This window comes from Muscardinus avellanarius (assembly GCF_963383645.1).
Source record: "Muscardinus avellanarius genome assembly, chromosome: 21".
Classification (NCBI taxonomy): domain Eukaryota; kingdom Metazoa; phylum Chordata; class Mammalia; order Rodentia; family Gliridae; genus Muscardinus; species Muscardinus avellanarius.
The window spans coordinates 21,078,111-21,097,637 of NC_137807.1; the positions used below are offsets into that span (position 1 = coordinate 21,078,111).

A 19,527-nucleotide genomic window follows, 5' to 3' on the forward strand; every position below is an offset into this window, starting at 1 on the left:
GCTGCCTGGCCCTGCGGATCCCCAGGCGCCATCCTGGAAGACCCAAGATAGGTTTGATATCAGACATAAAAACCGGAGTGGTAGATAGGAATCATTTCAAGTCTAGGTTCGTGGATACCAAAATAAGTGCGTAGCAAAGAGTGTTTTTGTGTCCTCAGTAGTATCCAACACGGTCAAATACCAGCAGGCGGGGGCACGAGGGCCCAGCGGAGGCCGGGCCCGCCTCGTGCTGAGGCTTCCGGGCGTCCTGAGCGTCCGGGGCCGGGAGAAAGAGAACCCGCGGGCTGGGACCGTGGACGACCGGCCGCCCGTCCCTTCTCTGGGCAGTCCTGTGGGGTGAGGAGCCCTGGCCGCTGCCATGAGTGTGCTAGAAGCCGTTGCTGTTCCTGTGGCACAGCGGGGGCTTGGAGAGCTCTGGGACCCCCGATCGGGGTTTGTTGAGGAACTTGGGGGCGCGGCGCAGCAGCCGCTGGGCCTCCGTGAAGGTCTCCACCAATTCCTTCTTCCACTGGGCCAGCTCCGGGTCGCTCTGCAGGGAGACATGAAGGCAGGGGTGGGACGCGTCACCTACTCGGCCCACAGCCTCTAGGGACAGCATGGGAGGGGGGAGGGAGTCATCTGAGCCCCCCACACTGGCCACGGCACTAGTATCTGGGGAGAGGAAGGCCCACTCCACGTGGTCCCAGCAACCCTACCATGACAGCCTCCATCTTTCTCTGGGTTAAGGATTATTTTTGACTTGTAAAGAAGATGAGGGCGCCGGGCGTGGTGGCGCACGCTTGTAATCCCCACGCTGGGGAGGCAGAGACAGGAGGATCGCATGGGTTCGAAGCCAGCCTCAGCTACTGAGTGAGGCTCTCGGCAACTTAGTGAGACCCTGTTTCCAAATAAAGTATAAAAAAGGTCTGGGAGTGTAGCCCGGAGGTAGAAAAGCCCCTGGGTTCCACCCCCAGTACCACACACACACACACACACACACACACACACACACACAGCAGATGAGGGCTACAGGATAATACACAGAAGAGTTTTGACAGATTTCAAAGTAGTGAAGTTACTAACTACGTGTCTTAGTGGCCACTCGGCTTTATCCCCCCAAATGCAGGCGTTCCTGCAAAACCCGCAGGTGCACGCCAGGCCACCAAGGAGACTGTGTTCAGAAGTAAAATCGGGGCTAGACGATGAAGGAAGGTGACATTTCCCCCCTTGGAATCTTATATTTAGTTTTTGATTTGTTTTGTTTTGTTGTTGGTGGTTGTGTGTGTGTGCGTATGTGTGTGTGCGTGTGCGTGTGCGCGCATGCGGTGTGCTGGGGATCCAACCCCGAGGCATTCTACCTCTGAATTACACCTTCAGCTGTGTTTTATTTTTATTCGGCAACAGGGTCTCACTAAGTGGCTGAGGCTGGCCTCGAACCTGTGATCCTCCTATTTCAGCCTCCCAAGTACTGGGATTACAGGTGTGTACCACCACACCCGGCCTTATGTTTGTTTAAACCTCCAAACTTCACCCTTAAGCATGCTGAAAAAAAAATAAAAGACCTAGAATCAGGTAACAGTAACACAGCACTCCAGGTCCCCTTGAATGTGACATGGCTTCCAGATAAGAAAACCAATTTATTTATTTATTTATTTATTTATTTATTTATTCGTTTATTTATTTATTTTGTGGTACTGGGGATGAAACCTGGGGGCATCCTACCACTGAGCTACATCCCCAGCCTTGTTTTTTATTCTTTATTTTGAAGCAGGGTCTCACTGAGTTGAAAACCAAATTATTTTGCCTAATTCCTCCTTCCATTTTTCTTAACGTTTGCTTTTTTAAAAAAAAAAAATAGCTGTTCATTTTACTGAAAACCTTCTATCTCAGGGCTTTTTTGTTCAATTCCTGAGTGATAAGGTAAAGAGACAGAAAGGGCTGGGTCGCTGGGCCACGGCTGGGGCGAATACCCGCATAACTGTTCTAATTTTCACCCAAGTGAAAATACGCACCTCGCACTGCAAGACAAACTGCTTCCCTCCTTTTATTCTGAACAAGATGCACTTTTTGTCTTTAATCTGAGTTTCTTCCACAGAGAGGATCTGCTCCATGGTCAGTAGATTTTGCTAGCCACAGAAATAAAAGCAAACCATTAATTCAAACTATTTTATGATCTCTGCCGTCGAAATCCTACCAAATGGCTTAGAACGAGCCGAAAAGAAAGGAACAAAAAATTAAAGCGGCATTTTTATCTTTCTTTGATGATATTCTAGAAGCGAGGGGCAAAAGGGGCTCCACGTGGCCGCTGGTAGACATGATCAACTTCATAATATCTCAAAGAAAATCTGCAGAGAAAGCCAATGTTTCTACAAGGCACAGCAGCAAAGCGCTCCCCCACCGCAGGGCGGATTTGTGAACGATTCTGAATCGCCAGTTCACATTTGCGTTGTCAACAGGGGACCAGGCACGACATCACTCGGTCGTTGTACGCAGCAGCTCAGAAAGCGACTCGTGACGTCAGCACGTGGCTGACCAGGTTTCGGTAATATCAAAAAGGCACCTTAAAAACAGGTGACATCCTCGAAAAACTGTTGCACGGACTCCATACAGCATTGCTGCTTAGCCAGGCGAATGCTATGGTGCCGTGAGCTCCTTACCATTTTGTGTTTTTTTGGGTAAATACTCCAGGAATCCTAAATGAGAAACAACACCATCATAAACCCAAGTTCTCTTTTTCTTGGTACTTACAAATACACCCGGGTGCTGTTTGGCTTCTCAAGCAGACTACGTGCTGGGTCTTTTGAAACCCATATACGTTACTCTGTCTGATGTTAAACCGAGGAGAGGTTTCCTTTTCTTTTTAATTTTCAAATATCCTAAAAAGCGGGGCAATTTCCCTTCGGTGTGTGCCACAGTGAGTTATGGTGAACGGCATCGTAAAGAAGTTTCCCGCCCAGGTCACCTCGTTCCCTGGAAACGGACTGAGCTCAGGAGGCCACGTAGAGATCCGTGAACACCTGTGTGGGGACTCAGGACCCCAAAGGAGCCTCAGAAGCTGCACTAAGATCCTAGTTATATTAATTTTTTAAAAATGATTTGTGTAACACAAGTAAGAGTAAGAAGGTGTTTTTTTTTTTGTTTGTTTGTTTGTTTTTTGTTTTGTTTTGGTGGTACTGGGGATGGAACCCTTCTACCTCCGGTCTATACTCCCAGACCTCTTTTATATTTTTTATTTGGAAACAGGGTCTCTTAAGCCAGTGCGGCTGGCTTCGAACCTGCGCGATCCTCCTGTCTCAGCCTCCCAAGTGCGGGGATTACAAGCGTGCGCCACCACGCCCGGGGGTCTTGTTTATTTTTAAGGAAATGTGGTAAGACACCATTATGACCATTCGTAATTAAAAGACAGCTTGCCCAACAAGAATTTTTTTTTTTTTTTTGGCGGTACCCAAGTCTGAAAACCCAGGGGCGTTCCACCACCGAGCTACACCCCCAGCCCTATATTTTTATTCTTTATTTTGAAACAGAGTCTCACTGAGTTGCAAAGAGCCTCACTAAGGAACTGAGGCTGTCTTCAAACCACAATCCTCCTATCTCAGCCTCCCAAATACTGGGATTACAAACATGCACCACCACACCTGGCTCCCCAACAGGGATTTGGGTATTTTTTTGTTTGTTTCTTTGCTTTTTGGTGGTACTGGGGTTCCTGGAGACCCTTCTACCTCCGGGCTATACTCGCAGACCTCTTTTATATTTTTATTTGGAAACAGGGTCTCTTAAGCCAGCACGGCCGGCTCCGAACCTGCGGGATCCTCCTGTCTCCGCCTCCCAAGCACTGGGATTACAAGCGTGCGCCACCACGCCCGGCATCCCAACAGGGATTTGAAAACAGAATCTATAGTCAATCCCACTGGATTGGAGCCTACGATTTTCCATGCTTCTGGCCCGAGGGGAACGGGTCCTCTGTACTCTGATCACCTACTATATAAACCATTTTTCAGACACATGGGACCTCTGTCCCATTCACAGGGACAAACGCCGCATAGCACGCCTCCTGTTTCGTGGTCAGCCCTGGGCTCCTCACACAGTGGACACTTAAAAAATGCTGTTTGACTTGCCAACAGCTACAGCGAGGGTCAGAAAAAATTTTTCCTTATTCACAAACATTAACTCTATAAAGAATTTGAGCCGGGCGTCGTGGGCACGCTTGTAATCCCCACGCTTGGGGGGCGGAGACAGGAGGATCGCGCAGGTTTGAAGCCAGCCGCGCTGGCTTAAGAGACCCTGTTTCCAAATAAAAATATAAATAATAGGTATGGGAGTGTAGCCCGGAGGTAGAAGGGCTTCCAGGAACCCCAGTACCACCAAAAAACAAAACAAAACAAAAAAAGAATTTGGGACGTCAACACTCCCTTTCTGTTCATTGTGTGAAACCTCTCTGCAGATCCCAGCAAGGCACAGATAGAAGCCTGGTTTGGTGACGCCTGGGCCCAGTTTTGCGGGTAACGTTTTATTTGACCCGACGGGGGAACCCGGCCCTGACTCCCTCCCCACCACACCTGTCCCGCTGTGCCCTGGCACCCGGACTCTGCCCTTCTAAGCCCTGGCCTCCTCCTGACAAACCAAAGCCCGGCATTCGGTTTTAAAGCATCAAAGGATGCCAAATGGGTGGCGATTTTTGTTCTGTTTCATAGCACCGGCTCGGGTAAGCGTGGGAGCGATAGAGCAGGTGCCGTGAACTCTCTTCCTCCCATTTCACAGATGAGAAACCAAGGCTCGGAGCGTGCTCACAGGCCACGGTCCCATCTGACTCCACGGCCCGGCTTCCCTCGCCCCTGGTCGGCCCACCGCAGGCTGCGGACGAGGCTTTCTCTCAAGGACGCCTTCTATTTTCAGAATCTGCAGCTCCTGACTTGGAGGGGCACGCGGTCAAGGGCTGAGTTAAAGAGGCCCATGGATGCCAGTGGAGAGAGACAGCGTTCAGGGGGGGCGTTAGGGGAAAGGGCCGGGGGCGCGCGCTCACCATGGGGCGGGGGGCCCTGAGCGTGCCGGGGGGGGGGGGCACTCACCCGAGACTCGCCCTCGCACCTCCACTCGAGTCTGTTGGGGAAGAGGTAAAAATATCTGCGCTGCCACTGCGTGAGGAACGGGTTCCCCAGTTTCAGCATGTACCCGTGCATGATGCAGTCTTTGCCCAGGGCGTAATCTGGGGGAAAGAAAACACCAGTGAGGGGAGGGCTCTGCAGGGTCCCCAGATGCTCGGCGCCCCCTGGAGACATATCCATTGCATCCCAATCAACAGAAAGATGTTGCTTTCTCCTCTGCATCTGCAATTCCCCGCAGTGCCCCCAGGGGGCGGTAGCGCCCACAGTGGGACTCGACCTTTAGTCTAAGCAATATTATCCTCAGAAGGGGAAAAAAGGATCCCCCCCCCCGAAAATCAAGTTTCTATCAATCTAGCATATAACAAGAACCATTGTTTCTATTTCTATTTTATTTATTTTTATTTATTTATTTTTTTTAGGTACTGGGGATGGAACCCAGGGCCATTCTACCTCTGCCTTATTTTTATTCTTTATTTTGAAACAGGGTCTCACTGAGTTGCAAGGGCCTCACTAAGGGGCCGAGGCTGACTGAGAACCCAGATCCTCCTGTCTCAGCCTCCCGAATGCTGGGATCACAAGCGTGCGCCACCACACCCGGCTAATATGTCTATTTTAAAACAGGTAAACTGGGCTCTAAAGATCAGGGTTTCTCAGCACTCTGTCTCTACTAATATGCGAAATGGCTACTTCTTGATATTTCCATTGAATTTGTGAGGCTACATTTATTGATTGGAGAGGACAAATTTTGTTCCCAAAACTTTTCTTATTTTTTAAATATATATAATGAGGAATAAAAACTAAATTCAATCTACCCCCAAAGTACGTTTGCCCTTCTCCGGGACTGGGATTGTCCCTTAATCCACCGTTTACCTTCTAAATAACCCTAAAGTGGGGGCTTTCTTGTGCATGTCAGCTGAGCTGAGACAAGGGTCAAACGTGCTTCATCCCCAGACAGACACTTGGTCAGGTATGGACACCATTCATGCTCCTGTTTAGTCTTGATAGTATATTTAAAACGAGATACTCTTTAAAAAAAAAAAAAAAGTAAATTTAGCTAGGTGTGGTAGTACACACTTGTAATCCTAGTGCTTGGGAGCCTGAAACGGGAGGCTGGAAAGTCAGAGGCCAGCCTCAGCAATTTAGCGAGACGCTGTTTCAAAATAAAATAAGACTGAGGTTGTAGCTCAGAGGTGGAATGCCCCTGGTTCAATTCCCAGTACCATGAAAAAAAAAAGGGTTTGTTTTTCCAAAGTAAAAACACACATATTAAAACATACATTTTGCCAGGCGTGGTGGCGCACGCTTGTAATCCCCGCGCTTGGGAGGCAGAGACAGGAGGATTGCACAGATTTGAAGCCAGCCGTGCTGGCTTAAGAGACCCTGTTTCCAAATAAAAACATAAAATAGGTCTGGGACTGTAGCCCGGAGGTAGAAGGGTTTCCAGGAACCCCAATACCACCAAACAAACAAACAAAAAAAAGAATATACATTTTGTATTTTTTTCATAGCTCTGAACCTAGACTCTATTTTGCTGTGAAAGTAACTTCTGAGACCATCAACCAAGGTCTAATGATACATAGATTATTTATTAACACCTAAAGATACACTCACGAATTTATTGATTCCTGTCCCATTAAAGCTCTCATCCATAATCCATTTCAACAAAGTTATGAAGATATTCATGTTTTCCGGGGTCCTAGGACCCTCATGGCCCTCCCTGGGGCCGACGACCTCTGGTGACATCTCTTGGGTGGAGAAGTGTGTGGTGCGAGAGGTCTCGGGGGTCCGGAGGGCTGCTTCTCTGGAGGACGGTGGATGGAAGGCCACATCCCCGTGGAGCGAGGGAGGCGCCCCGTGACCAGGCTGTACTCTGACAACTGTCACGTGGGTGGGTCACCCAGACGGGGCCACGTCACACGCCCCTGTAAAGGCCCCCCAGGGGCCTCTCCTGATGCCTCTCCCGAGGCACAGAGCAACGGAGTCAAAGTGTCCTCATCCATATTATAGAGGTCAGGTAACCCAGAGGATGGAATGGTACCAACCTCGCCCTCAACTACAATACATTTTTTTTAGTGATACTGGGGGTGGAACCCAGGGGTTTTTCTACCTCCGGGCTATACTCCCAGACCTATTGTTTTACATTTTATTTGGAAACAGGGTTTCACTAAGTTGCTGAGAGCCTCACTCAGGTGTTGAGGCTGGCTTTGAACCTGTGCTATCCTCCTGTCTCAGCCTCCCAAGCACTGGGATTACAAGCGTGCGCCACCACGCCTGGCTTCAACTACAATACATTTTACTTATTTATTTATGCATTTCTGTGTACTGGAGATGGAACTCTGGGGGTGTCTACCTCTGAGCTACCTTCCCCAGCCCTATTTTATTTCTTATTTTGAAACAGAGCTCCGCTAAGTTGCAGAGGCTGCCAAGCTGCGATCCTCCTGTCTCAGCCTCCCAAGTACTGGGATCGCAGGTGTGGGTCACCGCACCCAGGTTACAATGAATTTAATTATCTGAAATAAAAGAAATCTTCTAGAAATCAAGTCACAGTATTTAGTGAGTCAAGAATGTCTGATTCATTTAGTACTTGATGTTATACTGTCTAGTTTAGAAATTCTAATAGGGCACCTGATTATTTTATTTTATTTTTATTATTTTTTTCTTTTTTGGTGGTACTGGGGTTCCTGGAAGCCCTTCTACCTCTGGGGTACACTCCCAGACCTACTTTATATTTTTATTTGGAAACAGGGTCTCTAAAGCCAGCAAGGCTGGCTTCGAACCTGCACGATCCTCCTGTCTCCGCCTCCCAAGCACGGGGATTACAAGCGGGCGCCACCACGCTTGGCAGGGCATCTGATTATTTTAAACGGAAGGAAGGAAGGAAGGAAGGAAGGAAGGAAGGAAGGAAGGAAGGAAGGAAGGAAGAAGAGAAGGAAGGGATGCTCTTGCAATTTTACCTTCTTCGTGGCCCAGCTGCTTATTCTTTGCTTTTTTCCGGGCCTCGATCTTATCCGTGTCCGCGTTCACTGCCTCGTACACCGTCTCCGTCACTTCCTGCTGCCAGCGCTCAGAGCTCACCAGGGGGAAGTTCTTGTAGAGGTCTTGATCGCAATCTAGCAGCTTATTAATTGAAGAAAGGGCGATGTTTATGACTTAGCATGCACATATATACATATCTATGCATATGTAAAGACATATATAAATACTATTCCTGCATATTTTGTGTGTGTGGTACTGGGGGTGGAACCCAGGGGCATTCTATCTCTGTGCTACACCCCCAGACCTAATTTCTTTTATTCTTTCTTCCTTTCTTTCTTTTCTTTTTCTTCTTTTTTTAATTTTTTTTTATTTTTATTTTTTTGCAGTACTGAGGATGGAACCCAGGGGCATTCTACCTCCGAGCTACACCCCCAGCCCTATTTTTTATTCTTTATTTTGAAACAGGGTCTCACTGAGTTGCAAAGGGCCTCACTAAGTGGCTGAGGCTGTCTGTGAACCGCAATCCTCCTGTCTCAGTCTCCCAAGCGCTGGGATTGCAAGCCTGCGCTACCATGCCCGGCGGTGCCATGGTTAACTTTAATTTTCGCTGCATATGGGTGGTACAGTTCACTCCCTGCTCTTTGATCAAATGGCTTATAATCTTTACCTGGCAGCCTTGTGGAAGGGAAGGGCAGCTGGGCAAACGGGCAGGCTTGCAGGAGAAGAGGGTAATACAGTGGCTGTCGGGGCGGAGGCAGGGACGGCTCGACGCGCAGTCACACGCCTCGACCCGGCGTCTTAAAGACTGTGATGTCCCTTTGACTCACCGCCTCTAATTATGTCTTGAGTTGGAAAATAATATGAACAAACGTTTGAAAAAATGCAGAGAAGGATACCCAAAAAAGTAGTGATTATTGTCCCGCTGACCGATAATGCAGATGATCCATGCTGTCTAACCAGACACGGGGAGAGCGCGATGCCCCGCAGCGGTGAAGCCACCGCCCGGGGAATGCTGGGATGCGCCTCCCATCAGGCTTGCTTAATATTCCCAATCGATAAAAATCTGACTTTTTTTTGTAGTTTGCCAAAAGAATACAATGATCAGAACAAAGAAAGCGTATAAGGTTTCTAACTTAGGCCCCTGACTTACATGCATGTAAGTCCTTAACTTATACCTTAAAAGTGTCTCGTAGAAGCCGGGCATGGTGGCGCACGCTTATAATCCCAGCGCTGGGGAGGCGGAGGCAGGAGTATCGCGCAGGTTCGAGGCCAGCCTCACTAGCTTAAGAGACCCTGTTTCCAAATAAAATATAAAATAGGTCTGTGAGTGTAGCCCGGAGGTAGAAGGCTTCCATCCCCAGTAACACCAAAAAAAAAAAAAAAAAGTATCTCGTAAGTATTTAATTGTAGGTAACGTTCTACAAACAATCCAATACTAAAAGAATTGCTAAGTTTGTTTTCAAACAGAAATTCCAGAAAGAAAGAGGGAGGGAAGGAGGGAAGAAGGGAAGGAAGGACAGAGAGACGGATAGAGTCACCTTGTACCTTAATTCCTTTGGTGTCCTCTTCATCAAAAGAGCCGATATCAAAGGCGTCAGCAGCATTGACTTCTCCCCGGGGAGGGACGAGGGGCGGTGGGTACTGAGGGAGACAGGGAGGTGGGCGCAGTTACCAGCTAATCTTTACAGCCTTTTCCATCCCAACAGGCCGCGGGGAGAACTCGGTGGCACAGATTCACCCGGCCAGCCCTGCCTATCACATCGCTTATTCTGCAGAAGAGCCTTTGCATCAAACAGCCCAAAGCCAGGCGTGATGGCGCATCCCAGGGGTTGGGAGGCTGAGATAGGAGGATCACAGGTTCGAGGACAGCCTCAGCAAACAGGGAGACTTTCACCAACCTAGCGAGATCTTGTTTCAAAATAAAAAATAAGAGAGGGCTGGGGATGTAGCTCGGAGGTAGCATGCCCCTGGGTTCAATCCCTAGGAAAGAAACAAAGAAAGGAAGAAAAAAAGGAAGGAAGGAAGGAAGGAAGGAAGGAAGGAAGGAAGGCAGAACGAAAGAAAGAAAGAAAGGAAGGAAGGAAAGGAAAGACAGCCCCTAGAGTCAAGTCCCTCAAAAAAATTCATGTTCAAAGTCTTGAATCATTTTCAAATAAAGTGAGATCTCAAGACTGCAGAGCCCCCAGTCCAGCTTTAGGAAAGCAGGGTTTTGCAGACCACGTGGAGTATCTTTGAATCGCTAGAGCCGCAGCCCGCCGCCGTGCACCTGCACAGCGCCGCGCTCACACTGCGGCCGGCCCTCGCCCTCACTGCGCAGGACTGACTCAGCCTCTCCTGCCTGCAGAAATTCAACACCCCTCTGCAGCTCGAGCAGGCAGAAACAAGTCCAAAGCTGCTGAGAAGCATGCAAAACACATTTCACTTGCGGTATTTCATGGATACACCAGCATTCGATAAAGCTTAAAATAAGGGTGGGGGTCCGGGGTGAGGCTAAGCGGCTGAGCGGGGCTTAGCACATGGGAGTCCTGGGTCCTCCCGGCACCACAAAAATAAAAAACAAAAATAAGGAAAGGGTATTATTATGATAATATGAAATCATGGTAATTCTTAAATTATATGTTACTAGGCTAAAATATATATATATATATGCATATATATACACACACCCATATATACATGCAAAAGTGTATGTGTGTGTGTGTGTGTGTGTACCAGTTTTTTGCCTACTTTTATACAGGTCTATGTAAAAATATGGCTGCATACTCAGAAGAATTCAAGATGAGTAAAAACTAGAAAAATCTCAATTATACAGACATTTGAATTAGCTAGATAAAAGCTCAATTTTACCTTGCAGTAATTTTTTTTTTTTTTTTGGTGGTACTGGGGGTGGAACCCAGGGGCCTTCTACCTCGGGCTACACTCCCAGACCTATTTTATATTTTATTTGGAAACAGGGTCTCACTAAGTTGCTGAGAGCCTCACTCAGTAGCTGAGGCTGGCTTCGAACCTGTGCGATCCTCCTGTCTCAGCCTCCCAAGCGCGGGGATTACAAGCGTGCGCCACCAACGCCCGGCCAGAGCGGGTTTTCTTCCTTCGCATCCCCATCTGTGGTTGGATGATGACGGGGCAGATGTCTGGGGGTGTCCAGGGCTGCCCGGAGGAGGGGCTGCAGCGGGAGGCGACAGCCAGCAGGGGGCAGAGCTGGGTGCACAGGGGAATCCTGGAGGGGAGCGGGGAAGCGGTACCTTCTGCAGGTAGACGTGCTGCCAGTCGATGCCCTTGAAGAAGCCGTGCGCTTTCACCTCCTGTGCGCTGGGAAGAGACAGTCCCAAGGGTTGTAAGTATGCACGCAGGGGTACCAGAGAGAGTTTGCAAAAAGTGTCTCCTATTAAGAACACACAGGAATTATTTCTAGCTCGTGTGTGTGTGTGTGTGTGTGTGTGTGTGTGTGTGTGTACGCAGGCAAGCATGTGTGTGTGGTTTTTTGATTTTGGTGGTACTGGGGGCTTTTCTACCTCCGGGCTACACTCCCAGACCTATTTTACACTTTATTTGGAAACAGGGTCTCACTAAGTTGCCGAGAGCCTCACTAAGTAGCTGAGGCTGGCTTCGAACCAGTGCGATCCTCCTGTCTCAGCCTCCCAAGCGTGGGGATTACAAGCGTGTGCCATCACGCCCAGCTTGGGCACATGTGTTTTTACTGGGACTAGGCTAGACTTTTACTAAAACCCAGGGGCATTCTACCTCTAAAGCTATACCCTGAGCCCTATTTTATTAATTAATTAATTAATTAATGTATTTATTTTGCAGTACTGGGGATGGAACCCAGGGGCATTCTACCTCTGAGCCACACTCCCTGCCCTATTTTTTATTCTTTATTTTGAAACAGGGTCTCGCTAAATTGTGGAGGGCCTCACTCAGTAGCTGAGGCTGTCCTCGAACCACGATCCTCCTGTCTCAGCCTCCCAAGTACTGGGATTACAAGCGTGCGCCACCACGCCCGACTACTTTTAGCTCTCTATAGAAGCGAGTCAATATTTCTTTCAGAGAAATGCAGAAAACAGAGCTGTGCTTAGAGAGAGTGCGAGCTGAGCCTGGGGCTGTTGCCCATTTGCCTTTACATGTGGGACTCGGTCCGGTTTAAGATGGCCTAGGAGATCTCACACGAGTCATACATGTCTGTCTCACGTCACACAGGCACACGTGTGCAGGTGACCCTTCAAGGCAAACAGCAGGGACACATGGTATGCACCTAGAAGTGGTAATCCTGTGGTCGTGAGGACTTCGTGTAAATGAGAATTAAATTAGAGATTCACACACTGAAGAAATTCATAGCAAATATCTACAAGTCAAGATAGATAAACCGACAGGGATGCTGGGATGCGAAGCACGGGGTATTCCTGTGGATGCTGAGTAGAAGTCTCGCTGCATGGGCGTGAGACAAGCCCTCTTTAAAATAAGTCAAAGAAACAAACTTTCTGGGTGTCCTGACCCAGAGGGCACCGCAGCGCAGGGCCGTGCGCCGTGGGTGACGCCTGCCCTCCACCCTGGGTGTGCTGTGGAGCCCAGGGCTGGTCCGTGGTGCCCCGCAGGCTCCCTGGGGCTCCTCCCAGGCCCATGTGACTCCCATGTTCTTATTCCAGGCACCAAAGCTGCAGAGGACCACGAACCCAGGGGCTGCTCAGCGCTTGGTGTTGACGAGGGCCATGGCTGCTCACACAGCGAGGCTCCCTCACTCAGAGTCTGCTCGCTCGGCTGGCTTAGACCCACCCTGATCTCCATCAGCAGCAGCATCTCCTCCTCCGCCTCCGCTTCCTCTTCTTCCTCCTCCACTTCCTCCCCCTTCTCCACTTCCTCCTCCTCCTCTTCCTCCTCCTCCTCTTCCTCCTCCTCCTCTTCATCCTCCTCCTTTCTTCCTCCTCCTCTTCTTCCTCCTCCTCCTCCACTTCCTCCTCCTCTTCTTCCTTCTCCTCCTCTTCCTCCTCCTCCTACTCCTCCTCCACTTCCTCCTCCTCCACTTCCTCTTCCTCCTCCTCCTCCTCCTCCTCCACTTCGTCCTCCTCCTCCTCTTCCTCCCTCCACCTCCTCCTCCTCTTTCTCCTTCTCCTCCTCCTCTTCCTCCTCCTCCTCCTCCACTTCCTCCTTCTCCTCCTCCTCCTCTACTTCCTCCTCCTCCACTTCCTCCTCTTCCTCTTTCTCCTCCTCTTCCTCCTCCTCCACTTCCTCCTCCTCCACTTTCTCCTCCTTCTCTTCCTCCTCCTCCTCGTCCACTTCCTCCTCCTCCTCCACTTCGTCCTCCTCTTCCTCTTCCTCCACTTACTTCTCCTCCTCTTCCTCCACCTCCTCTTCCTCCACCTCCTCCTCCTCTTTCTCCTTCTCCTCCTCCTCTTCCTCCTCCTCTCTTCCTCTACTTCCTCCTCCTCCACTTCCTCCTCCTCCACTTCCTCCTTCTCCTCCTCTTCCTCCTCCTCCTCCACTTCCTCCTCCTCCACTCCCTCCTCCACTTCTTCCTCCTCCACTTCCTCCTCCTCCACTTCCTCCTCTTCCTCTTTCTCCTCCTCTTCCTCCTCCTCCACTTCCTCCTCCTCCACTTTCTCCTCCTCCTCTTCCTCCTCCTCCTTCTCTTCCTCCTCCTCCTCGTCCACTTCCTCCTCCTCCTCCACTTCGTCCTCCTCTTCCTCTTCCTCCACTTACTTCTCCTCCTCTTCCTCCACCTCCTCTTCCTCCACCTCCTCCTCCTCTTCCTCCTCCTCCTCTCTTCCTCTACTTCCTCCTCCTCCACTTCCTCCTCCTCCACTTCCTCCTTCTCCTCCTCTTCCTCCTCCTCCTCCACTTCCTCCTCCTCCACTCCCTCCTCCACTTCTTCCTCCTCCACTTCCTCCTCCTCCACTTTCTCCTCTTCTTCCTCCTCCTCCTCCACTTCCTCCTCTTCCTCTCCTCCTCCTCCTCCTCCTCTCTCCTCCCCCTCCTCTTCCTCCTTCTCTTTCTCCTCTTCCTCCTCCTCCTCTTCATCCTCCTCCTTTCTTCCTCCTCCTCTACTTCCTCCTCCTCCTCCTCTTCTTCCTCCTCCTCTACTTCCTCCTCCTCTTCCTCCTCCTCTTCCTCCTCCACTTCCTCCTCCTCCTCTTCCTCCTTCTCCTCCTCTTCCTCCTCCTCCTCACATTCCCATCTGCCTCCTCCCCTGCCTCTTGGCACTTCCAGCAAGGGTGTGAAGCAGGAGGGCAGGGGCCTAGGCCCCTTGTAGCATATTTATATGCTACTCTGAAAAAATGCATTCCTTCCCAGCATTTGGGAGGCTGAGACCGGAGGATAGTGGTTCGCGGACAGCCTCAGCTACTTAGTGAGGCCCTCTGCAACTCAGTGAGACCCTGTTTCAGAATAATGAACAAAAAAATAGTGCTGGGAGCCAGGCGTGATGGCGCATGCTTGCAATCCCAGCATTCGGGAGGCTGGGACGGGAGGATCGCGATTAGTGGACAGCCTCGGCTACTGCAACTCAGTGTGAGACCCTGTTTCAAAATTAAAAATAAACAATAGAGCTGGGGTGTCCTTCGGAGGTTTCAAAATACAGAATAAAAAAGGGCTGGGGTGTAGCTGGGAGGAAGAATGCCCCTGGATTTTATCCCCAGTACTGCAAAAAATAAAAATAAGGCCGGACGTGGTGGCGCACACTTGTAATCCCCGCGCTTGGGAGGCGGAGACAGGAGGATCGCGCAGGTTCTAAACCCCTGAGTTCCATTCCCAGCACCAAAAAAATGCACTCCTGTACACACACAGCCCACGTACAAGAACACACTGCCGAAGGTTGTCTCCAAGTGATACGGCCAGGCGTGGGGAGGAGCCCGGTTAGGTCTGTCGTAAGCTCTTTTTAGTACAAGATTTTCAGGTATTAAGAGAGTAACAAGTGTGTACAAGATAGAGAAAAAGGTGTGTGGGGATCTGGTGACAATATCAAGCTGCTGTAATCGAGCACTTGGGAGTAAGTTTAGGAGGCCGAGACAGGACGATCAGAGGTTTGGCGGCCAGCCCAAGCACCTTAGCAAGCAACTATTTAAAAAAAATACGTTCCTATATTTAGCAACTATTTCTTAACAACTATTTCAAAATTAAAAATTAAAGATGCTTTTTCAAAAAAAAAAAAAATAAGGGACGAGGGCAAAGCTTAAAGGCAGACTGGCCCTGGGTTCAATTCCCAGTACCAACCAGACATAATTGCAAGTATCATCATTACTACAACTTAGCCAAATGGACCACACAACAGCGGAGCCCAATTCCACCGGCTCTTCTGCGAGGCTGATTTTTTACAGGTCAGATGTTCTTATCTTCTGAGATATCAGACCAACTGGATGATGCATATGTATTTCCCACAAGATTCTCCCCCCCTGTCTCAAGTCAAAACGGGAGGCGTCTGAGGACGAGGCGGGGACCTGACACGTCTCGGACACGGGCACGGGCAGGCAGAGGGCCGGGGCCTACCCGCCTCCTCGGCAGCCCAGCCGCTTGCCCACTTCCCGCTGCAGCAAGGCCTCCAACAGGGACTTCAGCTCGGCGGAGAAGGTGTCCGGGAGCTCCACGTTCTGAGAAGAGAGAGGAAAGATCTCAAAACCCCGCTCCTGGACGCAGCGCCCTCACACCCAACCGGCTGCGCGGGCCGCTCCCCGGGGAACATTAGCATGGACTCTGGCAGATTCATGGTGAACTAAGATTCACTCTACCCAAACAGAAAGAGCCGACTAGTCATTGTAGGAGTTAGGCTCGGGCCAGAGTGGGGACTGAGCGCCGCCCCCCTCCTCTAGGCTCTGGAATGCCCTCTCTGCCTGATTTCCTCTGTCTTGGTCTCCAATTCCCTTATCTTTCTTATGCTGTTAACTTGGAAATTTATTTTTATTTTATTTTTTAATTTTTAAAATTTATTTATTTATTTATTTATTTATTTATTTTTGGTGGTACTGAGGTTCCTGGAAACCCTTCTACTCCAGGCTACACTCCCAGACCTATTTTTATACTTTTTATTTGGAAACAGGGTCTCTTAAGCCAGCGCGGCTGGCTTCGAATCTGCGCCATCCTCCTGTCTCCGCCTCCCAAGCGCGGGGATGACAAGCGTGCGCCACCATGACCGGCTATTTTTTTATTTTATTTATTTTTTATTTTTTATTTTTATTTTTGGTGGTACTGGGGCTGGAACCCTTCTACCTCTGGGCTAGACTCCAAGACCTATTTTTTATATTTTTATTTGGAAACAGGGTCTCTTAAGCCAGCGCGGCTGGCTCAGAACCTGCGCGATCCTCCTGTCTCCGCCTCCCAAGCGCGGGGATTACAAGTGTGCGCCACCACACCCGGCCTTATTTTTATTTTTTTGCAGTACTGGGGATAGAATCCAGGGGCATTCTTCCTCCCAGCTACACCCCCAGCCCTTTTTTATTCTGTATTTTGAAACAGGGTCTCACTGAATTGGGCAGCGCCTCACTGAGTAGCTGAGGCTGTCCCTGAACCCCGAGCCTCCTGTCTCAGCCTCCTGAATGCTGGGATCACAAGCGTGCGCCACCATGCCCGGCTTGCTTGCAAATCTTGCCTTTGGCCCGGGCATCCGTTTCTATTCACTTTTCTTTTAGAAATATTTCTAAGAATAGCGTCTTCATTTATTTGTTTGGGGGAAGCAAAATTTTATGGCTTTTATGTACGATATACAAAGTCCTCACATTGTCTTAGAGCAATTTCTCCACAATGTTCATAGTCATTTTAGTTTAATGGGATAAAAGCGTGAAAACTACAACGTAACAAAAACCCACTTTCCCATCCCTCACCACGGTGAGCGTCATCCGGTCTATCTCCTGCTTATCTTTGGTTTTATGTTGTCTGAAAGGGCTGTGGCTGTGAAGATAAAGAACATTTTGTCAAAACATGGCACGGGGTGACCGCACGTGTACCGACTAACATTTGGGTAAAGTCTTGGGAACCGCTGCTCTTCATTCAAAACTACAGAAATGCGCTGGGAGTGGTGGCACATGCCGGTGTCTGCTACTTGGGAGGCTGAGACAGGAGGATCACAGGTTCGAGGCCAGCCTTAACAACTTAGGCCCTCCACAACTTAGTGAGACCCTGTTTCAGAGTAAATATATAGATATATTTATATATCTATTTATATATATTTATATATTATATATAATACATAATATATATACATTATATATATATATATATATATATTTTTTTTTTTTTTTGGTGGTACCAGGGAATGGAACCCAGGGGCATTGTACCTCTGAGCTACACCCCTAGCCCTATTTTTTAGTCTATTTATTTATTTATTTATTTATTTGGTGGTACTGGGGTTCCTGGAAGCCCTTCTACCTCCAGGCTACACTCCCAGACCTATTTTTACATTTTTATTTGGAAACAGGGTCTCCTAAGCCAGCGCGCGTGGCTGGCTTTGAACCTGTGCGATCCTCCTGTCTCTGCCTCCCACGCGCGGGGATTACAAGCGTGCGCCACCACGCCCGGCGTCTTTTTATTTTTTGAAACAGGGTCTCACTGAGTTGCGAGGGGCCTCGCCAAGTAGCTGAGGCTGTCCGCGAACCGCGATCCTCCAGTCTCTGCCTCCCAAACGCTGGGATCACAAGCATGCGCCACCAAGCCCAGCTTCAGGTAGAATGCTCCTGGGTTCCATCCTTAGAACCAACAAAACAAAACAAAACACCTGGTAACCAAAATAGAGGCAGTCCTGAAAGAGGAAGGCTTCCCTCCTACTTGGCCCTCACCGCAGGGAAGGGACGACACTACAATCTGTTTTTCCAATTAAAATATTCAGAATGAAAAGCCGGGCGTGGTGGCCACGCTTGTAATCCCCGCGCTTGGGAGGCTGAGACGGGACGATCGCGCAAGTTCGAAGCCAGCCTCAGCTACTTAGTGAGGCTCTCAGCAACTTAGTGAGACCCTGTTTCCAAATAAAATAGAAAATAGGTCTGGAGTACTACCCAGAGGTAGAAAGCCCCTGGGTTCCATCCCCACTACCATCAAAAATAAATAAATAAAATAAAATAAATAAAATATTCAGGATGTAAACAAGCCATCAGGTAGCCATGAAAGCCAGGGTTATTCCCAGGGATTTGTCGTGAGAGCCCCCCCGAGGTCGTAATAAACTCAGTGTAAATTTTTTCAGCAACATAGAACCTGGTCCCTAAAACCACCTGAGACTCCGCAGTCAAACCAAAGAGCCACCCAGTGAGGTCGGGCAGCGTGGGGCTGGGTCCCGCCCGCGGAGCCCAGACATCAGGGTATAACTCGGCCACTAACTGGCTGGGGGCCAGACCCAAACCCTGGGTGCCAATTCCTTCACCCACAAAACAGAGACGGCGCCTCCTACCCCACCCAGGTGGCCAGGGGAAAACTGGTCCTCCCTGCCTTGAAGGCCGTGAAGTTGTCCGGCTGCAGAATGATCTCAACACGTAATTTCCCCTTTTGGCCAGAGAGGGCGCTCTAGTTCTTTTGTTCCTTATCAGACAGTGAAACTGATTTCCAGATATATAATTTTTTTTTTTTTTGGTGGTACTGGGGTTCCTGGAAACCCTTCTACCTCCGGGCTACACTCCCAGACACACACACACACACATATATGTGTGTGTGTGTGTATGTATGTATATGTGTATGTGTATATGTATGTATATATGTGTGTGTATATATATGTATATGAATATATATATATATATATTTTTTTTTTTTTGGCGGGTCTGGGGTTGGAACCCAGGGGCATTCGATCTCCGAGCTATATCCCCTGCCCATTTTATTTATTCTTTATTTTGAAACAGGTTCTCACTGAGTTGCAGAGGGCCTCACTAAGTAGTAGCTGAGGCTGTCTTCAAACCTTGATCCTCTGGTCTCAGCCTCCTGAATGCTGGTATTACAAGCATGCGCCACCACGCCCAGCTCCAGACCTCTATTTTTATTTGGAAACAGAGTCTCCTAAGCCAGCGCGACTGGCTTCGAACCTGCGCGATCCTCCTGTCTCCGCCTCCCAAGCTCGGGGATTACAAGTGTGCCCACCACGCCCGGCGTTGATGTCCAGATCTTAATCTTGCTTTCCAGGTGTTCTCGTGGCGTCCACTACGGGCCTGACGTGGTGCTCACCCGAGAATTCAACAGCGATGACTCTCTGTGTAAAAGGGTGGCCACTTGCTGGCCCTGATGAGCGACTTCTCTTTGCGGTGTGTTTAAAACCCTGGAGAAGCTGGGCGTGGGGGCGCACGCTTGTCATCCCCGCGCTTGGGAGGCAGAGACAGGAGGATCGCGCAGGTTCAGAGCCAGCCTCGCTTAAGAGACCCTATTTCCAAATTAAAAAATATAAAATAGGTCTGGGAGTGTAGCCCGGAGGTAGAAGGGCTTCCAGGAACCCCAGTACCACCACCAAAAATAAAATAATAATAATAATAATAATAATAATAATAATAAATAAAATCCTGGAGAAGCCTGGCTTTTA

At 49.3% G+C, this 19,527-nt stretch overlaps 1 protein-coding gene across 1 annotated transcript in view; it reads right to left on the bottom strand.

Annotated features, from left to right (window-relative positions):
- Nucleotides 1-367: 367 nt before the first annotated feature.
- GRK3 (G protein-coupled receptor kinase 3) overlaps nt 368-19,527 on the bottom strand; it is a gene marked incomplete at both ends in the record, with an annotated part of 131,670 nt that continues 112,510 nt past the window's right edge. The window contains 8 exons of the mRNA XM_080717506.1: nt 368-529; nt 1,992-2,105; nt 5,046-5,182; nt 8,036-8,198; nt 9,603-9,698; nt 11,303-11,369; nt 15,534-15,634; nt 16,862-16,928. Of these exons, the coding sequence (XP_080573632.1) occupies nt 368-529; nt 1,992-2,105; nt 5,046-5,182; nt 8,036-8,198; nt 9,603-9,698; nt 11,303-11,369; nt 15,534-15,634; nt 16,862-16,928 (907 nt within the window). The remainder of the gene's footprint in view (nt 530-1,991; nt 2,106-5,045; nt 5,183-8,035; nt 8,199-9,602; nt 9,699-11,302; nt 11,370-15,533; nt 15,635-16,861; nt 16,929-19,527) is intronic.